The sequence below is a fragment of the Macaca mulatta genome, chromosome 5 (genome assembly GCF_049350105.2).
Source record: "Macaca mulatta isolate MMU2019108-1 chromosome 5, T2T-MMU8v2.0, whole genome shotgun sequence".
Lineage (NCBI taxonomy): Eukaryota > Metazoa > Chordata > Mammalia > Primates > Cercopithecidae > Macaca > Macaca mulatta.
The window spans coordinates 47,711,651-47,731,607 of NC_133410.1; the positions used below are offsets into that span (position 1 = coordinate 47,711,651).

A 19,957-nucleotide genomic window follows, 5' to 3' on the forward strand; every position below is an offset into this window, starting at 1 on the left:
AATACTTTGGAGGAGAAGTTTTGTCAATTAAAAATTAAAAATAAAATAAAACTAGAATGCAAAATCATAAATGCAAAAGCTCCAGGGCCCTTCTAGAGGCCTTATGAAGGGCTATGGAATTGAAAGAGCCTAAAGCTTAATTTACTTTAACTCCATAGCAGACCCACCTCTGTTGTCATAAAAATGTAAAGTTGGCCAGACTCAGTAGTTTATGCCTATAATCTTGGCACTTTGGGAGGCTGAGGCAGGCCAGGAGTTCAAGACCAACCTAGGCAACACTGCAAGACACGATCTCTACAAAAATAAAAATAAAAAATTAGCAGGAATAGTGGCACGTGCTTGTCATCCTGGTTCTTAAGAGGCCAAGGCGGGAGGATCCCTTGAGCCCAGGAGTTTGAGGCTACAGTGAGCTATGACCACACCACTGCACTCCAGCCTGGGTGACAGAATGAGACTGCCTCTTTATTTAAAAAAAAAAAAGAAAGAAAGAAAAGAAGAAGAAGAGGAGGAGGAGGAAGAAAAAGGAAAGAAAGAAAAACTAAAACTGAGAAACCAACACCACAGTTACCACACTGGCACCCTATCATGTGTACCACTGGCAAACATCCAGAGAAAAACACCCACAGCAGATGACCCCCAACAGAGTTCCGTGAACATGGTTCAGAGATGTCAAAAACATGAACCTACCCGAGGTATGCATTTCCACCAGTTACCAGAACTCCAAAACATAACCAGACTACCAGCAGCACAGATCAATTTAAAGAGTGAATTATCTGTGATTAGTGACCTAGTAACAGAACGACACAATTACACTCATTGCAGATACATTTATATCTGGGAAAAAACAGAGGCAAGAGCAAAGACTGAAATGTGTAAAGACACAATGGGCAACAATGCAACCTACCTTATGTATATAATGGTAACAGCGGCTTACACGCACTTACCTACCAGGAACTATCCTAGCTACTTTATCTATACTGATCCATTTACCCCTCACAAACACCTATGAGGGAAGTATTATTATTCTCCCCAGTTTAAAGGTGAGACACAAAGAGATTAAGTAATTTGTCCTAGGTCACGCAATTAATAAATAACAGATTTAGAATTTGAACCCAGATAATCTGGCACAAGAGTCCATCCTCTTAGTCTCTCACTCCCTAACTTCACAGAAATTCTGTAAACTCAGAGATGGACCTAGACCACAACTGAAATTTCCTACAATTAAGAAGGAACAGAATACAGCTGATGAGCTGATTCTAGAACTTCAAAAAACATATTATCTCAACCAGTGAATTTTGGTCTTGTTTCCTGCAGATATTTTAGTCAGAACACCTATCATTAGAAAGTGATTGTGACATCTGAAAATAAAAAAAACACTCTGAGGTTCAAAAAAAATGTTTTTTAATTATATCTGATCATTAGCATCAAGCTGTTCATCATTTTCCAAGAAAATTCAAAGTTTTACTATTTGTCCTTATATTGTACTACAATCAGTCCTAGTCAGGATAAGTTAACCCAAAAATAAGCTTACTTTACTATTTTCTAAAGTGTTAAACTAAATTACAAATATATTGCAGTAGATGTCCAGGAGTTTTCAACTGTGACATTGTTTCTCTGCTGTTGAGATAGACAATGAACATGAATAAATTCATCTTTGAGTCACTTGTGAGTTTTCTTTAAGACGAATCACTTAAAGTATATATGAAATGTACCATTTAACAAAACTCACTTTAAAGTTCTTGAGCCTTACCACCTAAGCATAACCCTTTTCAGCTTCTTTAATATAAGCATTCACAGGCTGGGCACGGTGACTCATGCCTGTAACCCCAGCACTTTGGGAGGCCGAGGCAGGTGGATTGTCTGAGCTCAGGAGTTTGAGACCAGCCTGGGCAACACGGTGAAACCCCGTCTCTACTAAAAATATGAAAAATTAGCCCGGCATGGTGGCACGCACTACTCAGTAGTCCCATCTACTCAGAAGGCTGAGCCACAAGAGTCACTTGAAGCCAGGAGGCAGAGGCTGCAGCGAGCAGAGATCATGCCACTGCACTCCAGCCTGGGTGACAGAGTGAGACTCTGTCTCCAAAAAAAAAAGTATGTATATATATATGCATTCACAGAAATACTTTCCTTCTGCTGGTCTCTTCTGCACAATTCTAATTTACTTAAATGCACAGGGTTCCTACCACCTCACATGGGTACAGTGCAGAAAAAACAAACATAAATGAACAACTGGTAAAAGAACACCCGTTGCAAGGTTTGTTATCTATACAGCCAAAGAAGAGAAGGAGGAAGGAAACATGAATAGAGGTGGTCAGTGAAGTTGCTGTTTAAGGAAGTCCCGCTTTGTGGGAAGTAGAACAGTGTGGTTTCACAGCACACTCGCCTGAAAGATAAGACATCTTGGTTCGCCTCCTCAAATGGGATGTCACTTCAGAGGAGACTGTCCCCTAGTTTCTTCACTTGTAAAACAGACGGTGGGCAAATCTGTGGGTTGTTTACAGTTATACTTTACGGGGCACTGAAGACAACAGAGCAATGCAAGTGTGTATACAAAACACTGATATTTCCATGGGATCTGTGCTGTATAAAATGTAAGAATAGGAGGAAACCTTGAAATCCTCTAGGCACAACTGCCCCATATTACACTTGGAAGCCCAATGTCCAGTGAAGTTGAGAGTCCCATGGGCAAGTGCAAACAACAGTGGCACACAAGGCAAGAACACCAGGTCTCAAGAGACCCCCTTCACAGCACGGCAGAGGTAGTATAAAAAAGTATGTCATTATGAAGCCACAGAGGTAGAAGTATAGCTTAAACAGACTGTAAGCTTAATGAGGCCAGAACCATTCATCTTTTAATTACTCCATCCCCAGCACTGGGTACACACTCACTAAATCTTTGTTGTACAAGTGATGAAGAAAGTAAAACAAATGAGCTGAGTCCCATATTACAAATAAAAGACTCTTCTACCACGAAATTATAAACATATTCCTCTCAAAGGCACAAAATTTATATTTTACAATCTAATGAGTAAGGAATTTTACCTATCCATATGACTTTTGTAGTCACAAATAAAATTAACAGCAATGCCTATGTGATTTCTTGGAATAAAGACAGAACGAGAAACATGTAATCTAACTAGGTAATGGGGAAAAATTCCTTTCCAATAATCTATTAAAAATCATTTGCAATTTCATCTCAGTCTCTTGCTTACTCGTTTAATTTTATTTAACAAACAATATTGCACATATTTTGTAGTATTTTCTTTTCAGGTGCTTACCAATGTAGAATCACACAAATCTTTGAGACAGTTTTCTATTATCAAAAGTAAAAAAGGTAAATGAAGAGCTTTGGTAAGAAGACCAAAATGGTATTTTTACCTGAAGTAATAATTCAGAGAACATTAATATTTATTTATCTCAGAAGTACAGTACATTCACAAAACTAAAAGGTAATAACATCAGAAGTCCTCCTCAAAGAGTAATAATAGAATTAATTGCTGAGTAACACAAGTGTATCTAAGCTCCTTTCTGCATATAATTTTCTACACGTACCTGACCAGCATCAACCTATGGCTAAGAGTTGGTGTGTCTGAAATAGCTTTAGAAACAACTCAAAATGTAGTTTCACTTTCTCAAACTGTCATGTGATTTCTTTTGACAGTTGATAACTTTGTTTATAACAATGTCCACATGTATTTTGGGGGAGAGGTTAACACTAATAAATACTGAATTAAAACATACCCTTGTTTTAGACTTTTTTTTAAGAGATAGAGTCTTGCTATGTTGCCCAGGCTAGACTTAAACTCTTGGGCAACATAGCAACACTCTGTCCCTGAAAAAAAAAAAATCTCTAGGTGTGATCCTCCAACCTCAGCCTCCTGAGTAACTGGGAATACAAGTGCTAGCCACTATGCCCAGCTGTTTCTAAATTTAAATAATGTACCACTTCAAAAAATAAAATGGGACAAAATTAATGTGGGTAATAACTCTCACAATGTGAGATATTTATATTAAAGATCTTTTTGCTTACTTTAAACATTTACTGATCATTACCATTGTAATTACTACCAACAAAAACTTTTTTAAAAGGCTAATGGGTACGAGGTATTGTGAGTGATATATTTAAATTACAAAACAACCCTTCCGTCAAGGAGATTATTATGTAGTCAGTGAGAAAAAAAAAAAAAAGCAATAATAATAACACATATACATTTGACAGGAAATTAAATTTAAACAGGAATTCAGAAAGGGCAAGGCATGTATAACCAGAGGGGTGCACAAAGCCTCTCACTTAAAAGGATTTGAGATGAGACTTGGGTAAATAGACAGGAGAAGGAGAACTGCTAGACACAGTAGGACCAAAGCTTCAAAGGTAGGAAAGTGACAAGAACAGACAGTCCCAACTTATGGTTTGACCTAATGATTTTTCAACTTTATGATGATGCAAAAGCAATACATGTTCAGTAGAAACCATAATTCATGTACCCATACTACCATTCTGTTTTTCACTTTTAGTACAGTATTTAATAAATTACATGAGGACCACGTGTGGTGGCTGACACCTGTAATTCCAGCACTTTGGGAGGCCAAGGTGGGTGGATCACTTGAGCTCAGGATTTTGAGACCAGCCTAGGCAATATGGCAAAACCCTATCTCTGCTAAAAATACAAAAAAATAGCCAGGCGTGGTGGTAAGTGCCTGTGGTCTCAGCTACTAGGAAAGCTGATATGGGAGGATTGCTTGAGTCCAGGAGGTGGAGGTTGCAGTGAGCTGAGATCGCACCACTGCACTTCAGCCTGGATGACAGAGCAAGACCTGTCTTGAAAATAAAAATAATTAGGCCAGGCACAGTGGCTCATGCCTGTAATCCCGGCGCCTTGGGAGAGTGAGGTGGGCGGGTGACAAGAGGTAAAGAGTTCAAGGCCAGCCTGACCAACATGGCAAAACCCTGTCTCTACTAAAAATACAAAAATTAGCCAGGCGAGGTGGAGCATACCTGTAATAACTACGTGGGAGGTTGAGGCAGGAGAATCGCTTGAACCCGGGAGGCAGAGGTTGCAGTAAGCCAAGATCATGCTACTGCATGATCAGAGTGAGACTCCATCTCAAAAAATAAAAATAAAAATAATTAAAATAATTTTTTAAGTTACATGAGATATTCAACACTTTATTATAAAAAGGCCTGTGCCGGGTGCAGTGGCTCATGCCTGTAATTCCAGTCCTTTGGGAGGCTGAGGTGGGTGGATCATTTGGTGTCAGGAGTTCAAGACCAGCCTGGCCAACATGGTAAAACCCCATCTCTACTAAAAATATAAAAATTAGCCAGGCGTGGTGGCATGCGTCTATAATCCCAGCTACCTGGGAGGCTGAGGCAGGAGAATCGCTTGAGCCTGGGAGGTAGAGGCTGCAGTGAGCTGGGACTGCGCCACTATACTCCAGTCTGGGTGATAGAGTGAGACCTTGTCTCAAAAAAATAATTAATTAATTAAATTAAATAGGCTTGTGCTAGATGATTTGGCCTAACTGTAGGCTAATGTAAGTGTTCTGAGCATATTTGAGGTAGGCTAGGCTAACCTACAATGTTCAGTAGGTGTCCCAAATACATTTTCAGCTTAAAATGGATTTATCAAGAGGTAACCCCATCGTAAGACAAAGAGCATCGGTATTTGCAAGCAAAGGAGTCTGAATAGTCACTAGATGGTATCCATGATAACAACCATATTATTGACACTGTACAGTTAGTGTCCTCATCCACTTGGCAACCCAGACACATCCTTTCCAGAACTAAGATAGTGTACTCAGAGAGCATGATCCAGAAATATCCAATCTGAGCTTGGGTCCAGGCTTAACAACAGCTCACTAGGTGACCTGGAGCAAATCATCTCCTTATCTTCAGTTTTCACAAGTGAAAAGTCTGGAGGTGATTCTTTAAAGTCTCTTTAAGCTCTAAAATTGTATGATTCCTCCTTATTACTAACAAGTCAACTGTCTCCTTGTATTGATCCCCTTGTTTGCTTTACAAATCTTTATAGGCCTCAGAACAGAACAGTTCCACAAATACACTAAGCCCCTTGAAAGGGGGACTTAGCACATGCTGTTTCCTCTGCATTGAATAGACTCTCTCTGCCCATCATTGCTCACATTCTCACCCTTGGCCAAGAGGCCTTCCCCAACCTCCGCCCTCCAGAAAAAAAAAAAAAACAAACACACAACTGCATATGGATCTACACTCTTGCCACCAAGGATTCCTCCACTCACAATTTGGTCTCTTTTTAAACTGTCTTCCAGGGTAAATGCTATCATCCCTATCTTCAAAACAAACACTCACTAGAAACTATTAATTACAAGGAACTAATTTCAAAGATTTCTAAGAATTCCTCAGCCCAGTAGTTCATAACATAAAAGGAGAAATACAACTCAAGTTACAAAAATTGTGATGTCAAATGTAGTTCTTTTTTAAAAAAAAATACAAGAAGTTATATACTTTTCAAATTAAGACAATTTTTTTTCAAGATAGGCAGGTAGGAAAAGAGGGGTGGGTAGAAACACTATGTTTATTTCAACTACAATGCCATTTTCCAAATATTCTAGGAATCATTCTTTTTGTAATTGCCTTCAGTTCCTATGGCACGGTCTTGAATATGTTCAGTGGGAAAATAGCTAAATAAAACTTTGCTTAAAACTCGACTTTTTGATATCATTAAAAATTGCTGAGGGACAAGTCTTATAACTAAATTAAATTAAGTAATACCATTTCTGAACAACAATGCTGATTTTTCATACAGTCTTTGTCGCATCATAATACAAATAATCAAATGAATAAAACACAACTATCGCAGTCAGATCAAAGAGTGTTTTTCAAGATCTAGAATACGTTGATTGCTTCTACTCTTAAGTTGCAGGAGGACCAAACCTTTGATTAAACTCCCCTCTTCATTTAGTAGTAATTACCCCATAAAAAGCTCTGCATGCCTGACAACTGTTCTAATACAAAACAATAAAAAATTAAGCTAGAAGGGGAGGAAATGAGAGAGATGGTAAACAGTAACAAGTGATTTTTTTTTTCTTGAGATGGAGTCTTGCCTTGTCACCCAGGCTGGAGTGGAATGGCACGATCTCAGCTCACTGAAACCTCTGCCTCCCGGGTTCAAACGATTCTCTTGCCTCAGCCTCCCGAGTAGCCGGGATTACAGGTGCACGCCACCACGCCTGGCTAATTTTTGTATTTCTAGTAGAGATGGGGTTTCACCACGTTGGCTAGGCTGGTCTCTAACTCCTGACCTCATGATCCGCCCACCTCGGCCTCCCAGAGTGCTGGGATTACAGGTGTGAGCCACCGTGCCCAGCCAGTAATAAGTAATTTTTACTCATCCTAGTGAACCATGCTACAATAATTTCTTTAGTGGGGAGGGGCACCTTCAGCTCCTAATGATAACCATGACAATGAGAGTAGGAAAATAGACTATACGATTTTTAAGTTTGTGGACTCTTACGTGAAGTCATTGTATGGACTCTTACATGAAATCACTGAGTAGTCATGAGATAGCTGGCATTTTATAGTATGTAACAAAGGACAGCATTTCTTCCATATTATCTCTTCCTCTCACCATAGATATTTTAAAACGTTATGTCTTGACCAACTGAATGCAATGTGTGATTATGGATTAGACCCTGGACTTGGGGCTGGAGGGGCAGGGAGGGTGAGGAATAGCTATACAGGCATCAGTGGAACAACAAATGAAATTTGACTATAGGCTCTGGATCTCCGGATTCAATAACAGTATATCAATGTTAAATGTCTAAATTTTGATTACTGTACTGTAGTTATAAAAAAGAATGTCTAAGGGCATGGATGGAGGGAATGTTAGTATCCCCCTATTCTGTCTTAAATAGATTTCAGCTTCCTAAAGACAGTGAATATCATTAAAGGAAGGTAAACAATTTGGCAAATTAAAGGAGTAAGACCCTTGGACTTCGGACCTGGCATCATGGCGTCTTGAAGTAATTAATGACAAGAAAGGTCAGATCCAGGAGAGTAGAATAAAAACACAGATAATGAATCAGAAATGGGAGAAGAGATACAAGAAAGGAAACTGAGACACAAAGAAGAAAGTCGGTACCACCTAATTTCAGAAACAAAGAAACTCGAGTGTCTAAGAATATGAGTTTTCAAGGCATAATATAGTTGAGAATTTCCAGAGCCAGAATAATCCCATCACACACTAACGATTACATGTAGTATTTAGAGTCATGTCACTTTTGTTGTTGTTGTTGTTGTTATATAGAAGATGGCTTGCTATGTCACCCAGTCTGGTCTCAAACTCTCTACCTCCTTATGTGTCAGGACCACAGGCCTGAGACACCACACCTCCCAGAGTCATAGTACTTTTTACAAGCTGGTAGACTGCCTGGTAATCTCTATCATTTGATGCAGATGCTTCCAATGGCCCAGTAGTACAAGAAATTATTCTTTTCCCACTCCACACCAACTCCCCAGAACCCTAGGAAGTGCTAAAAGATACAAACCTTCAGGTAAAGATTAGAAGGACCCAGTAAACCTATAGTTTCCACTTGGGGAACTACCTAATATACGGATATAACTAAGGGAGAAACATCAGATCATCTCAGAAACTCAACAGGCTCTTATCCCTGTATCACTAAGTCTCCAGGTTCCCAGGACTGGTCAAGAAAAAAACCAATATGACCCAGGAGAGCCTATACAGATGAGAGATTTCCCAGGGTGTTTAAGAGACTCATGTCATCATACTTGTAAGTGATTGCCTGCCTCCACCATCATGTTTGTTAACCTAGGTAAAAGATTAAAGTTTCAAGCATCTCATAACAAGAGAATGCTCAATTTCAGTACAACCAGATTAAACAAGAGAGGCACTGTGGGTGGAGGATTACCTAGGTGCCGAGGCAAGAGACTGAAGGCACAAACTGCTTCAGTGTAATAAAGAAAATAGTTAGAATAAGAATAGTCATAATACAAATTAGATATAGAGAGGATCATGAACAATTATCAATCATTAATATAAACATTATTAATCATTAGCTTTTAATATTGTTCTCTGTTGCATTACTAATATAACCTAGGAATAACCGGTGGGTATAGGGTGAGGTGCTGAAGGGACATTGTGAGAAGTGACCTAGAAGGCAAGAGGTGAGTCTTCTGTCACACCCGCATAAGGGTCACTTGAGGGTTCCTTGGTCAAGCGGTAATGCCAGTGTCTGGGAAGGCACCCGTTACTTAGCAGACCGCGAAAGGGAGTCTCCTTTCCTTGGAGGAGTCAGGGAACACTCTGCTCCACCAGCTTCTTGTGGGAGGCTGGATATTATCCAGGCCTGCCCGCAGTCATCCGGAGGCCAAAACCCCTCCCTCTGGTGCTGTGCTTCAATGGTCATGCTCCTTGTCCACTTTCATGCTCCTTCTGTACTCCTCATTCCTCTTTGAAGTTCATAGTAGATAGCAGTAGAAGAAATAGTGAAAGTCTTAAAGTCTTTGATCTTTCTTATAAGTGCAGAGAAGAAAACACTAACGTATGCTGCCTTCTCTCTCTCTCTGCTTTGGCTACCTAAAAGGGAAGGGCCCGCTATCCTGTAATCAGTGACTTGCTTCACCTTGTCAATCACTTAGAAGATTCACCTTCCCTACCCAGCCCCCTTGTCTTGTGTGCAATAAATATCAGCGAGCCCAGTTGTCTGCGGCCACTCCCAGTCTCCGCGTCTTAATGGTAGTGGCCCCCTGGGCCCAGCTGCTTTTTCTTTATCTCTTTGTCTCGTGCCTTTATTTATTACAATCTCGCATCTCTGCACACAGGGAGAACACCCGCTATGCCCCATAGGGCTGGACCCTGCAAGGCACCTGTGGCATTTTGGGAAGAGCACTGAACTTAAGAGTCAGAATATCAAGGTTCGAATTCTAATTCTTCTACCTATTAGCAGTATGACAACCTTTCTGATTGTCATGGTTTACAACATACATTTATGTCATGGTTCACAACATACATAAATCCTAAATTTATCCTACAGATGGGGAGATGGGGAGACCTCAATCCTAAATACATTTGGGACTGAGGTCTCCCCATCTCCCCATCTCTAGGATACCCAGTGTGTCCAGCCATGCAACATGTTCTGAGTATTCACTCTGCCCTAGGCCCACAGAAATACAAAGATGGATATGAACCCTGCCCTCAAAGAGCTTGATATGGTTTGGCAATTTGTCCCTTCCAAATCTCATGCTGAAATATAATCCCCATTGTTGGAAGTGGACCTAGTGGGAGGTGGTTTGGGTCATAGGGGGCAGATCCCTCATGAATGGCCTGGTGCCCTCCTAGATGTTAATGAATGGGTTCTCACTCTGAGTTCACGTGAGACCTGGTTGTTTTAAAAGAGAATGGCATTTCTCTTGCTTGCTCTCATCATGTGATACACCAGGTCCCCTTTGCCTTCCATCATGATTGTAAGTTTCCTAAGGCCCCATCAGAAGCAGATGCTGGCACCATGCGATTTGTACAGCATGCAGAACAGTGAGCTAAATAAACCTCTTTTATTTATAAATTACCCAGCCTCAAGTATTTCTTTATAGCAATACAAATGGACTAATACACAGCTAAAAAGAAAAGAAAAGAAAAATACTTCTTCTATACTCCCTCAGCACTTCTGACACCAAATGTGCGGCAGCGGGTGGGGTATCCACACCAGCCAACTCTCCAACTCTTGGCACACTCCAATTGAGTGTCCTACAATTTAACTCAATTCCGACACTAACTGCTCAGAATTAAGACAGACCCCACAGACTAAAAGGATCACTCCCGGAATACTGCCCTCCGCTTCAGATGTCAATCACAAGTAGTGGATCCCCAGGTTACCACAACTCCTGTCTGACTTGGCTACATATGGAGGTTCCCACAACCCCCTCCTTGGGTTCAAGAGTTTGCTGGGACAACTCACAGAACCCAAGGAAAGTGTACTTACTATTACCAACTTATTACAAGGATATTTTAAAGGATACAAATGAAAACAGGATGAAGAGATACACAGGGTGAGGTCCAGAAGAGTCCCAAGCACAGGAGCTTCTGTCTCCATGGAGTTTGGGTTATACCACTTACATGGTTTGGCTGTGTCTGCACCCAAATATCATCTTGAATTGTAGTTCCCATAATCCCCAACGTGTTGTGGGAGGGACCCAGTGAGACATAATTGAATCCCGGGGGCGGTTACCCCCACGCTGCTGTTCTCCTGATAGTGGGTGAGTTCTCACAAGATCTAATGGTTTTATAAGGGGCTTTTCCCTCTCTGCTCAGCACTTCTCCTTGCTGCCCCCATGTGAAAAGGTATGTGTTTGCTTCCCCTTCCGCTACGATTGTAAGTTTCCTGAGGCCTCCCCAACTATGCTGAACTGTGAGTCACTTAAACCTCTTTTCTTTGTAAATTACCCAATCTCGGGTATGTCTTTATTAGCAGTGTGAGAACCAACTAATCCAACCATCCTCTAGCACATGCACACATTCTTGTTCGCGAATCTGGAAGCGCTATGAACCCCTTCAGTTAGGGTTTTTATGGAGGCTTCACTACGTAAGCATGATTGATTAAATCCTTGGCTATAAATGATTATTAGCTCAACCTCTGGTGCTTCTGCCCTCCCTAAAGGTTGGAGGGTGGGGCTGAAAGTCCGATCTCTAATCATGTGGTTGGCTCCCCTGGCAACAAGATCCCCCATCCTAAAGTCACCTATTACTTTCCAAAAGTCACCTCATTAACATAAACATAGCTATGGCTGAAAGGGACTTGCCAAAATGTGTATTTCTTATTATATTACACTATCACGGGAGCTTAAAATCCAGTAGGTAACACAGATATGTACATAGTCAAGTAGTCAAGACACCATAATAAAAATGTGTACAGAGCACAAAGAGGAGGAGGATCCATTCTACTTTGGGCAGGGGGAGACAGAAAAGGCTTCTGAGAAGATGGGGATTGAACTATGTTAGAAAAGATAGGTAAGTGTTCCCCAGGCACTCAACAAATTTTTGATAGATAAAATAGACAGTGGCTGGATAGATGGATCCTGGCAGGCAAGCAGAGGAGTATGTCACTCCAAATAAATTGAAGAGTATTAGCAAAGGCACGATGTGAAAGGGCAACTGTAAGTAGGAGACATAGCCAGGAGAGGAGGAAGAAGAGAAGAAGAAAAAATTGCATCGAGTACCTTGTATTCTAGACAAAGGAATGTTAACTTGATCCTAGAGAAGCTATGGGTTTTGCAGATGAAAGATGAAGATCCAGGAATTGGATCAAGTAGGGCAGTAATCCACCTAAAACTGGGGTTGGGAGCTGCAATAAGCCTGCAGTAGAGAGAATTCACCAATATGATGCTTAATTTTATGTGTCAACTTGAATGGGCCATGGGGTAACCAGATTAAACATTGCTTCTGAGTGTGTCTGTGAGAGTGTTTCCTAGTGAGATCAGCATTTGAATCTGTGGACTCTGAAAGCAAACTGACCTCCCCACTGTGAGCAGGCATCATCCAACCCTGAAGAGAACAAAAGGTAAGGAAAGAGGAATTCACCCCTTTTTTCTTGCCTCACTACTTGGGCTGAAACATCCCATCTCATCATCTCCTGTCCTCAGACTGGGATTCATAGCATTGGCTGTCATGGTTCTCAGGCCTTGAGACTGAGACTGAACTACATCACCAGCTTTCCTGGGCCTCCAGCTTGCAGAGAACAGATTGTGGAGCTTCTTGGCCTCCACAACTGTGTGAGCCAATTCCTCACAATGTATCTCCTTTTATGTACATACATACACACACACATATATATATACATGCGCAGTATCCTATATATATTCTTTTGGTTCAGTTTCTCTGGAGAATGCTGACCGATACAATAGTAACTGGTAACAGATCAGATGTGTGTTGGGGTTGAAATGCTGATGAAACAGAGGAGTTAAGAGTGTGAAAAGATATTATGTGTCAATTATAAATTTAAAAATTAATTTGGGCTGGGCATGGTGGCACATGCCTGTAATCCCAGCACTCTGGGAGGCCGAGGTGGGCGGATCATGAGGTCAGGAGATCGAGACCATCCTGGCTAACACAGTGAAACCCCATCTCTACTAAAAAATACAAAAACTTAGCTGGGCGTGGTGGCAGGCGCCTGTAGTCCCAGCTACTTGGGAGGCTGAGGCAGGGGAATGGCGTGAACCCGGGAGGCAGAACTTGCAGTGAGCCGAGATAGTGTCCCTGCACTCCAGCACTCCAGCCTGGGCGACAGAGCAAGACTCCGTCTCAAAAAAAAAAAAAAAATTAATTTGAAGTATAAAGACAATATATATGCAAAAAAATGTTTAAACTATAGATTGGAGAAAATTATTTTATAAAGTCCAATGAGACAGTGGTAGATCCAGGACAAAAACCCTCTCAAGTGTTAATTCTCTTCCATCACAAAGAAAATTTTTTTAAAAAAGTTATAATTGAAAGTAACAAATAAAAATATCCATAAAACTTTTAAAATAAAATGTTATCTGTATTATGGAGCACTAACTTCAGATGTTTAGATTTTTTTTTCAAATTTTCATTGAAATATCAAGATTATTTCAAAGATAGGCTTTGAAGAAATACACCTGCAATTTCTGGAAGGTGTGTGCAATCTCTTGTAGGCTGTATGTTGTGCAAGTTTTTAATCTTTCTAAGCCTTACTTCTGCATTTTGAAATTAAGTCTAACAAGACTCAATACAGAATTTTTTGAGAAATAAGGGAAATAATGCATGTAAAGTACTTAGCACAGTGGTTAACTTGTACTTAGTGCTCAATAGATTGTATCATTTTTACTACTAATGTGCAGAAAAGAGCTAACACAGCAGGTTCGAGGCTGCTGTCCCAAGAAAGGCCTGTTTTCAAGGCTGATCCTTGCCGTGCATCTTGGAACTTGGACTTTGAGAGGGTCCCACTATTCCCAACACTGATGAGGCGGCTCACTGTACCCAAACTGTACAATGTAGTTCATGCTGAAGATCTGCTTTCCTTCTGCAGTCCGGAACGTTGGCACACTAGGCACAGGACACGTGTGTGGCCAGCCTCCAACAAAAACCTCGGGCACTAAGTCTCTAATAGCACAACATTTCACAATTGTCACAATTTGATGCTGGAGGAATTATACACATCCTCTGGGACTCTACTGGGATAAGATTCTTGGAAGCTTACGCCTGGCCCCACATGCCTTTTCCCTTTGCTGATTTTGCTTTGTATGCTTTTGCTGTAATAAATCATAGTTATGAGTATGACTCAGTGCTGAGTCCTGTGAGCTGTCACAGTGAATCACTGAACGTGCAGGTGGAGTTAGGATCCCTGGCACAACGCGTTTCCCCATTCCTTCAACTTTGTAAGTTATTTGCCAGTTTCCATGCTGGGCAGTACAACAAACAAAAAGCCAACCAAATTAAGAGCTCCAAAGTCCAATTCTAAAAATTCCTGATTTCTTAGCTAACAATAGTTGCAAATTTACATACTACTTCAATTTTTTAAATTCAAATCTCAACCTATAGAAATCAATTCCTCATTTTCTCTCTCACTATTATTTGTAGATCTTTTTCCTCATCAAACTCCAGCACTGCTCCTCCCTGGCTCCCATCTCATTATCCCACAGAGCCTCCACTGAAACATCAGGTGGTCTGTCCCCTGTGTCATTTAGCCCCCTGACTAGAAAGCAACATCACTTATGACACCTCCAGTGTCCTGTGCTCTGTGTTATCCTGAATAGGATCAAATAATATAAACTTCCAGGAAGATCTTTTTTCAGTTCATTGGAATACGAGGAAATATACATGAATTAACTAACTACCAGAGAGAAAGGAGGACAAACTAAAGAATGACCCACAGCGGAAATTGAAATACAGGGTTTACAAAATTAGACTGAGGAAATGGTTTAAGTGAATTTCTCGTCATCTAGAATAGGATTTTCAGCATATTTCAAAAAGCACAGAAACGTTTATTACATAATAGGAAGAATTTCAAGAAAAGCTTGCTGTCATCATGTTGAAGAAGCTGTCCAGGGAATAAGGAGAAGATGGATGTCTTCTGTCTGACATTATGAATTGAGAGTTTTAACAGAGTATTAGTGGCACTTGGTGGCCACAAAGAAACCACAAATCACAGTTACTAGATCAATCAATAGCCTCCTCATTGTTTTTCTATTGAAAATAGGAGAACTATGAACAATAAAACTAAATATCTCTAGGGCTATTTTATTTCTGAATGGCCCCTGTGATTCTAATTTACTTCTGGAGTCACAGTTTTTAACAAAAATTATTTTGAAAAACCTGTTGATTTGCAGAGATTACTCATGTCACATCCTTTTTTTCTCTTTCTTATTTTTCCTTTCTTAGATGGGAGTCTCGCTCTGTTGCCCAGGCTGGAGTGCAGTGGTACAACCTCAGCTCCCTGCAACCTCTGCTTCCTGGCTCCAAGCGATTCTTCTGCCTCAGCCTCCAGAGTAGCTGGGATTACAGGCACCCGCCACCACGCCCAGCTACTTTTTTGTGTGTGTTTAGTAGAGATGGGGTTTCACCATGTTGGCCAGGCTGGTCTCGAACTCCTGACCTCAAGTGATCCCCCCACCTCAGCTTCCCAAAGTGCTGGATTACAGGCATGAGCCACCATGACTGGCCCTCACATTCTTTTTTGAATCGCAGCTTCCAGGGATAGGGAGATGGAAATCAGAAGATTGATCTGTTCATGTCTTCAGTAAGACTTCCAGTCAACAGTAGGCTATTAGAGTAGTTAAGTTTGGAGGCAGTCAAAAGCTATACACAGATTTTTGACTGCACGAGGGTTGGTGGCCCTAACCTGCATTGTTCAAGAGTCAACTACATATTAAAATCAAATTAAAACAAATTATTACCATATAGCAAAAATGTGTAAATGTTTCCCTTAAAATCTGTTTTAGGTTTCAAAATAATTCACATTTCTGGTAACAGTCCTTGTCCAAAACACTTTTGGATTTTTAAATTTTTTAGATTTAACAAAGCAAATATAGCACATATACCATGTATTACGTAATAGTCCCAGCAGGGACTAGGGCGGCTCCACATAATCAAATACATTAATATTTCTGCACACCTATACACATACAGATACACACATATACACACACACAGGTTTTGTAACTAAGAGTTTTGAGGTTTTAGTTTTCAGCATTTGGGGGACTTAACAATAAAGGAGTATGGTCCTAAATTACATGAACCTGCAGAATACCACAGGTCACAATGACGAGCCACAGCAGAAATTAAGAGTTGAGGACCATCATGAGACACAATGCCATTCCATCTAAAATGGGGGAAACCAAACCACAGAGAAATCAGTGGGAGAAAAAAAATACAACTAAATCAACTTCTGAGGAAAATACTCTAGAAAAAAAAAAAAAAAAAACAGAATTAAAACCAAACCAGGGCCGGGTGCGGTGGCTCATGCCTATAATCCTAGCAGTTTGGGAGGCCCAGAGGCCCAGGTGGGTGGATCACTTGAGGTCAGGAGTTCAAGACCAGCCTGGCCAATATGGTGAAACCCCATCTCTACTAAAAACACAAAAATTAGCCGAGTGTGGTGGCATGTGCCTGTAAATCCCAGCTACTTGAGAGGCTGAGGCAGGAGAATTGCTTGAACCGGAGATGGAGGTGACTATGAGCTGAGATCATATCACTGCACTCTAGCCTGGCAACAAAGCAAGACACTGTCTCAAAAAACAAAAACAAAACAAAACAAAGAGAAAAAAAAACTAAACCAGGATCACCAACAGTCCACTGAAACCAACTGCATAACAGCATACGGTTAACCATGGGCAACTCAGCCCCTGGTCATTCCCTGGAACCCAAGGATATTTCTAGCAGAGATGGCAGTACGTGGCAGTACTAGCAAATGCCACACCCAACATGTCAGGAGCAAAAGAACCAGAAGTGACCGCACATTCAAGGCCTCATCTAGCGGTGGAAAGAGAAGCTAAGCCACCCACAAGCCAGGAGTGTGCTAACCATACATTCACCTGTGCCATGTGCTCACTGGCCAGGTTTTTTAGTGAGCTGCTTTCTCCCTGCTGCCATCAAGGGAACTTTGTAGTAGCTGCTTATCACAAAAACAATGAACGTTTAAAACCTCTGCTTTAGGTCAACTTCGATAACATGTTGAGTCCACCAAATCACTAACCAGTTTTAAGTAACTTCTACTTAATAATGAAGAAATATTCATATAAGGCAATGGACATGGATACAATCTATATTTGCTAAAGAAGACTTTGATACATAATAGGCTGTTTACAGGAGAGAGCCATATGTACAATACACCTTACAAATTCCATGAGGATCTAAAAGTAATGTAATCTAATAGATTAATTCAGTAGGTTAATTATAATAAACCTATAATTAACAGATTTGTTAATTTATATCTATATTCTAAACTTCATCTTTCAAATCCAAATGATAATAAATCATTACTTCATTAACCCAAAGCATTTTCAATAAGATTGGAGAGGGAGGCAATATTATAAAATCGTTATCCACAGAGAAAGCAGCAAAGTAAATCGTGATTGTCTCCTACCTCTGCTCGACCCTCATAGTAGGTTAGCATGGACTTTGTAAGTACAAAAAGTCTCTCTTTGTAGTTTAAGGGCGATGTCTTCTTTTTCTGCTGTGATCTTTTAATAAGAATCTCCTCCAAAATAGTGTTAAAATTCATCTCCGTCTTCTGATTACTCCTTCTCCTGCCACTGAAGATCCCAGTATTCTACAGTGAAAAAAGAAACAGTTAAAATGTGACAGTTTAATTTTCTATGGATGTTGCCATTTCAAATTAACAAAATCGGCTTCACCCTCACCCCTGCTGGAGCAGATGAGTGCTCATCTCTGTGCCCGAACTGAGAATGCCTGGGGCACAAAAATTCAACCTCCTCTCCTTTTCCAGTCTCCATCCTGCTCCTCCACGTCTCCATTTCATGGGAAAAATCTAATCAAGGTTCTTCATGATGATGATTCATTCCTTTTTACCTCCTACTACCCTTAGCTTTCTGGTGCACTCCTACTATTTGGTTGCAGGGAACAAATATCTCAGATGGAAAAGCACATTTCGTCCACTGCATGGCTGATTTACACTGGCATTTGAATTGCTTCAGGATCTTGGTTCACAAAACAGACAACCTTACAGACACAGCAGACTCATGAACAAAATGAATTAGCATGGTGGTAGATATGATTTATACTCCAGCTGTGATAAGGATGTAATCTCAATGAAGCATCCTAGTTACCAGTGCCACAGGGATGTTCTCTGGTGTCTACACTACCATGCTCCAGAGTTATCTTCCCTATGGCTCCTGTCTCCACTACAGGAGAAATGGAAACCCACCAGTCATACTTAACCTGCTCAGGGCAGAGTCCACCTGGATAAGAAAGTCTCAGCCCTCTAACTCCAGACTATCCATACCTAGACTAAGCCTTTTAAAATTCAACACTATTTAACTATCTGAAAACCCAAAGACATTCAAAAAAGGGCCTGAAGATTCACATTTGAGACAAGTTGAACTAACAACAGCCTCTCCTTTGCTTGCTTCCACCGTGCCTTGAAAGAAGTAACTGTGGCTGGGCACAGTAGTTCACGCCTGTTACCCCAGCACTTTGGGCAGATTACTTGAGGTGAGGAGTTCAAGAGCAGCCTGGCCAACATGGCAAAACCTCGTCTTTAATAAAATGACAAAAATTAGCTGGGCGTGGTGGCACATGCCTGTAATCCCAGCTACTCAGGAGGCTGAGGCAAGAGAATCACTTGAACCCGGGAGGCGGAGCCTGGAGTGAGCCAAACAGCACCACTGCACTCCAACCTAGGTGGCAGGGCAAGACTTTGTCTCAGAAAAAATAATAAATAGGCTGAGAGCGGTGGCTTACACCTGTAATCCCAGCACTTTGGGAGGCCAAGGTGGGTGAATCACCTGAGGTCACGAGTTCGAGACCAGCCTGGCCAATATGGTGAAATCCCATCTCTACTAAAAATACAAAAAATTAGCTGGGCATGGTGGCAGGCGCCTGTAATCCCAGCTACTTGGTAGGCTGAGGCAGGAGAATTGCTTGAACCTGGGAGATGGAGGTTTCAGCGAGCCGAGATCTCACCATTGCACTCCAGCCTGGGCAACAAGAGCAAAACTCTGTCTCAAAAAATAATAATAATAATAAATAAATAAGTAAATAACTGCATACTAAAGGACAGAGGCAAGAAGAGTCACATGAACAGCATTAAGTGGCTCTCTGACAGCACAGCCGGTAACTGGACAGGGTTAGCCACTGAGGAATTCTACCATCTTCATACCCAATCCAACACCTCCAATGCACCCTTTAATTTCCTATTACTGATTGGTCATCATCCAATCAGGCCCCTCCATTTTCTGTAAGGTTCCTTTATAACAGCTTCACTCTGAACATCAGTTCCTTCATTTATAAAGTATGTAAGGAAAGACCACAAGGTCAGTGTGAGGTTTAAATGAGATATGGGCAAGAACTGACTATGAAAACACTACACAAATGTTTATCATCATTTTTAATTCCACGGTTATTTTCCTCGCTCAGAGCATTACAATCCCACGTCTGGACCATGAGAGTAGCTTCCCAATTGGTCTTCATTTCCTCAAGTTCTTGCCTCCTTTTATTCAAACTATCTATCCATCACTCCCATTGGATCAATCTTCAAAACTTCAGCACTGTCATTTCACTCATCAGAAATCCTCAGTGCCTCCCCGCGACCTGCAGAGTAAAGCTAAAATTCCTTGGTCTGACACTACAGACTGTCCACATTCTGGCTGCAGCCTACCAGCCCATCTTTACTTCCACCATATTCCAATCAAAATAGTCTTCCAAATCTCCAGAGATTCCCCTCACAGCATTCACTCCCTGGCCTAGTGGACTCTCTACTTTCCACC

General features: G+C 41.0%; 1 protein-coding gene across 4 annotated transcripts in view; it reads right to left on the bottom strand.

The window, feature by feature from the left end:
- TEC (tec protein tyrosine kinase) overlaps positions 1-19,957 on the bottom strand; it is a 140,773-nt gene that overhangs the window by 80,789 nt on the left and 40,027 nt on the right. For all 4 annotated transcript variants that reach the window (XM_078003372.1, XM_078003374.1, XM_078003373.1 and 1 more), the window contains exon 2: positions 17,596-17,781. In XM_078003372.1, coding sequence (XP_077859498.1) covers positions 17,596-17,733 — 138 coding nt within the window. In that variant the 5' untranslated portion in view covers positions 17,734-17,781. The remainder of the gene's footprint in view (positions 1-17,595; positions 17,782-19,957) is intronic.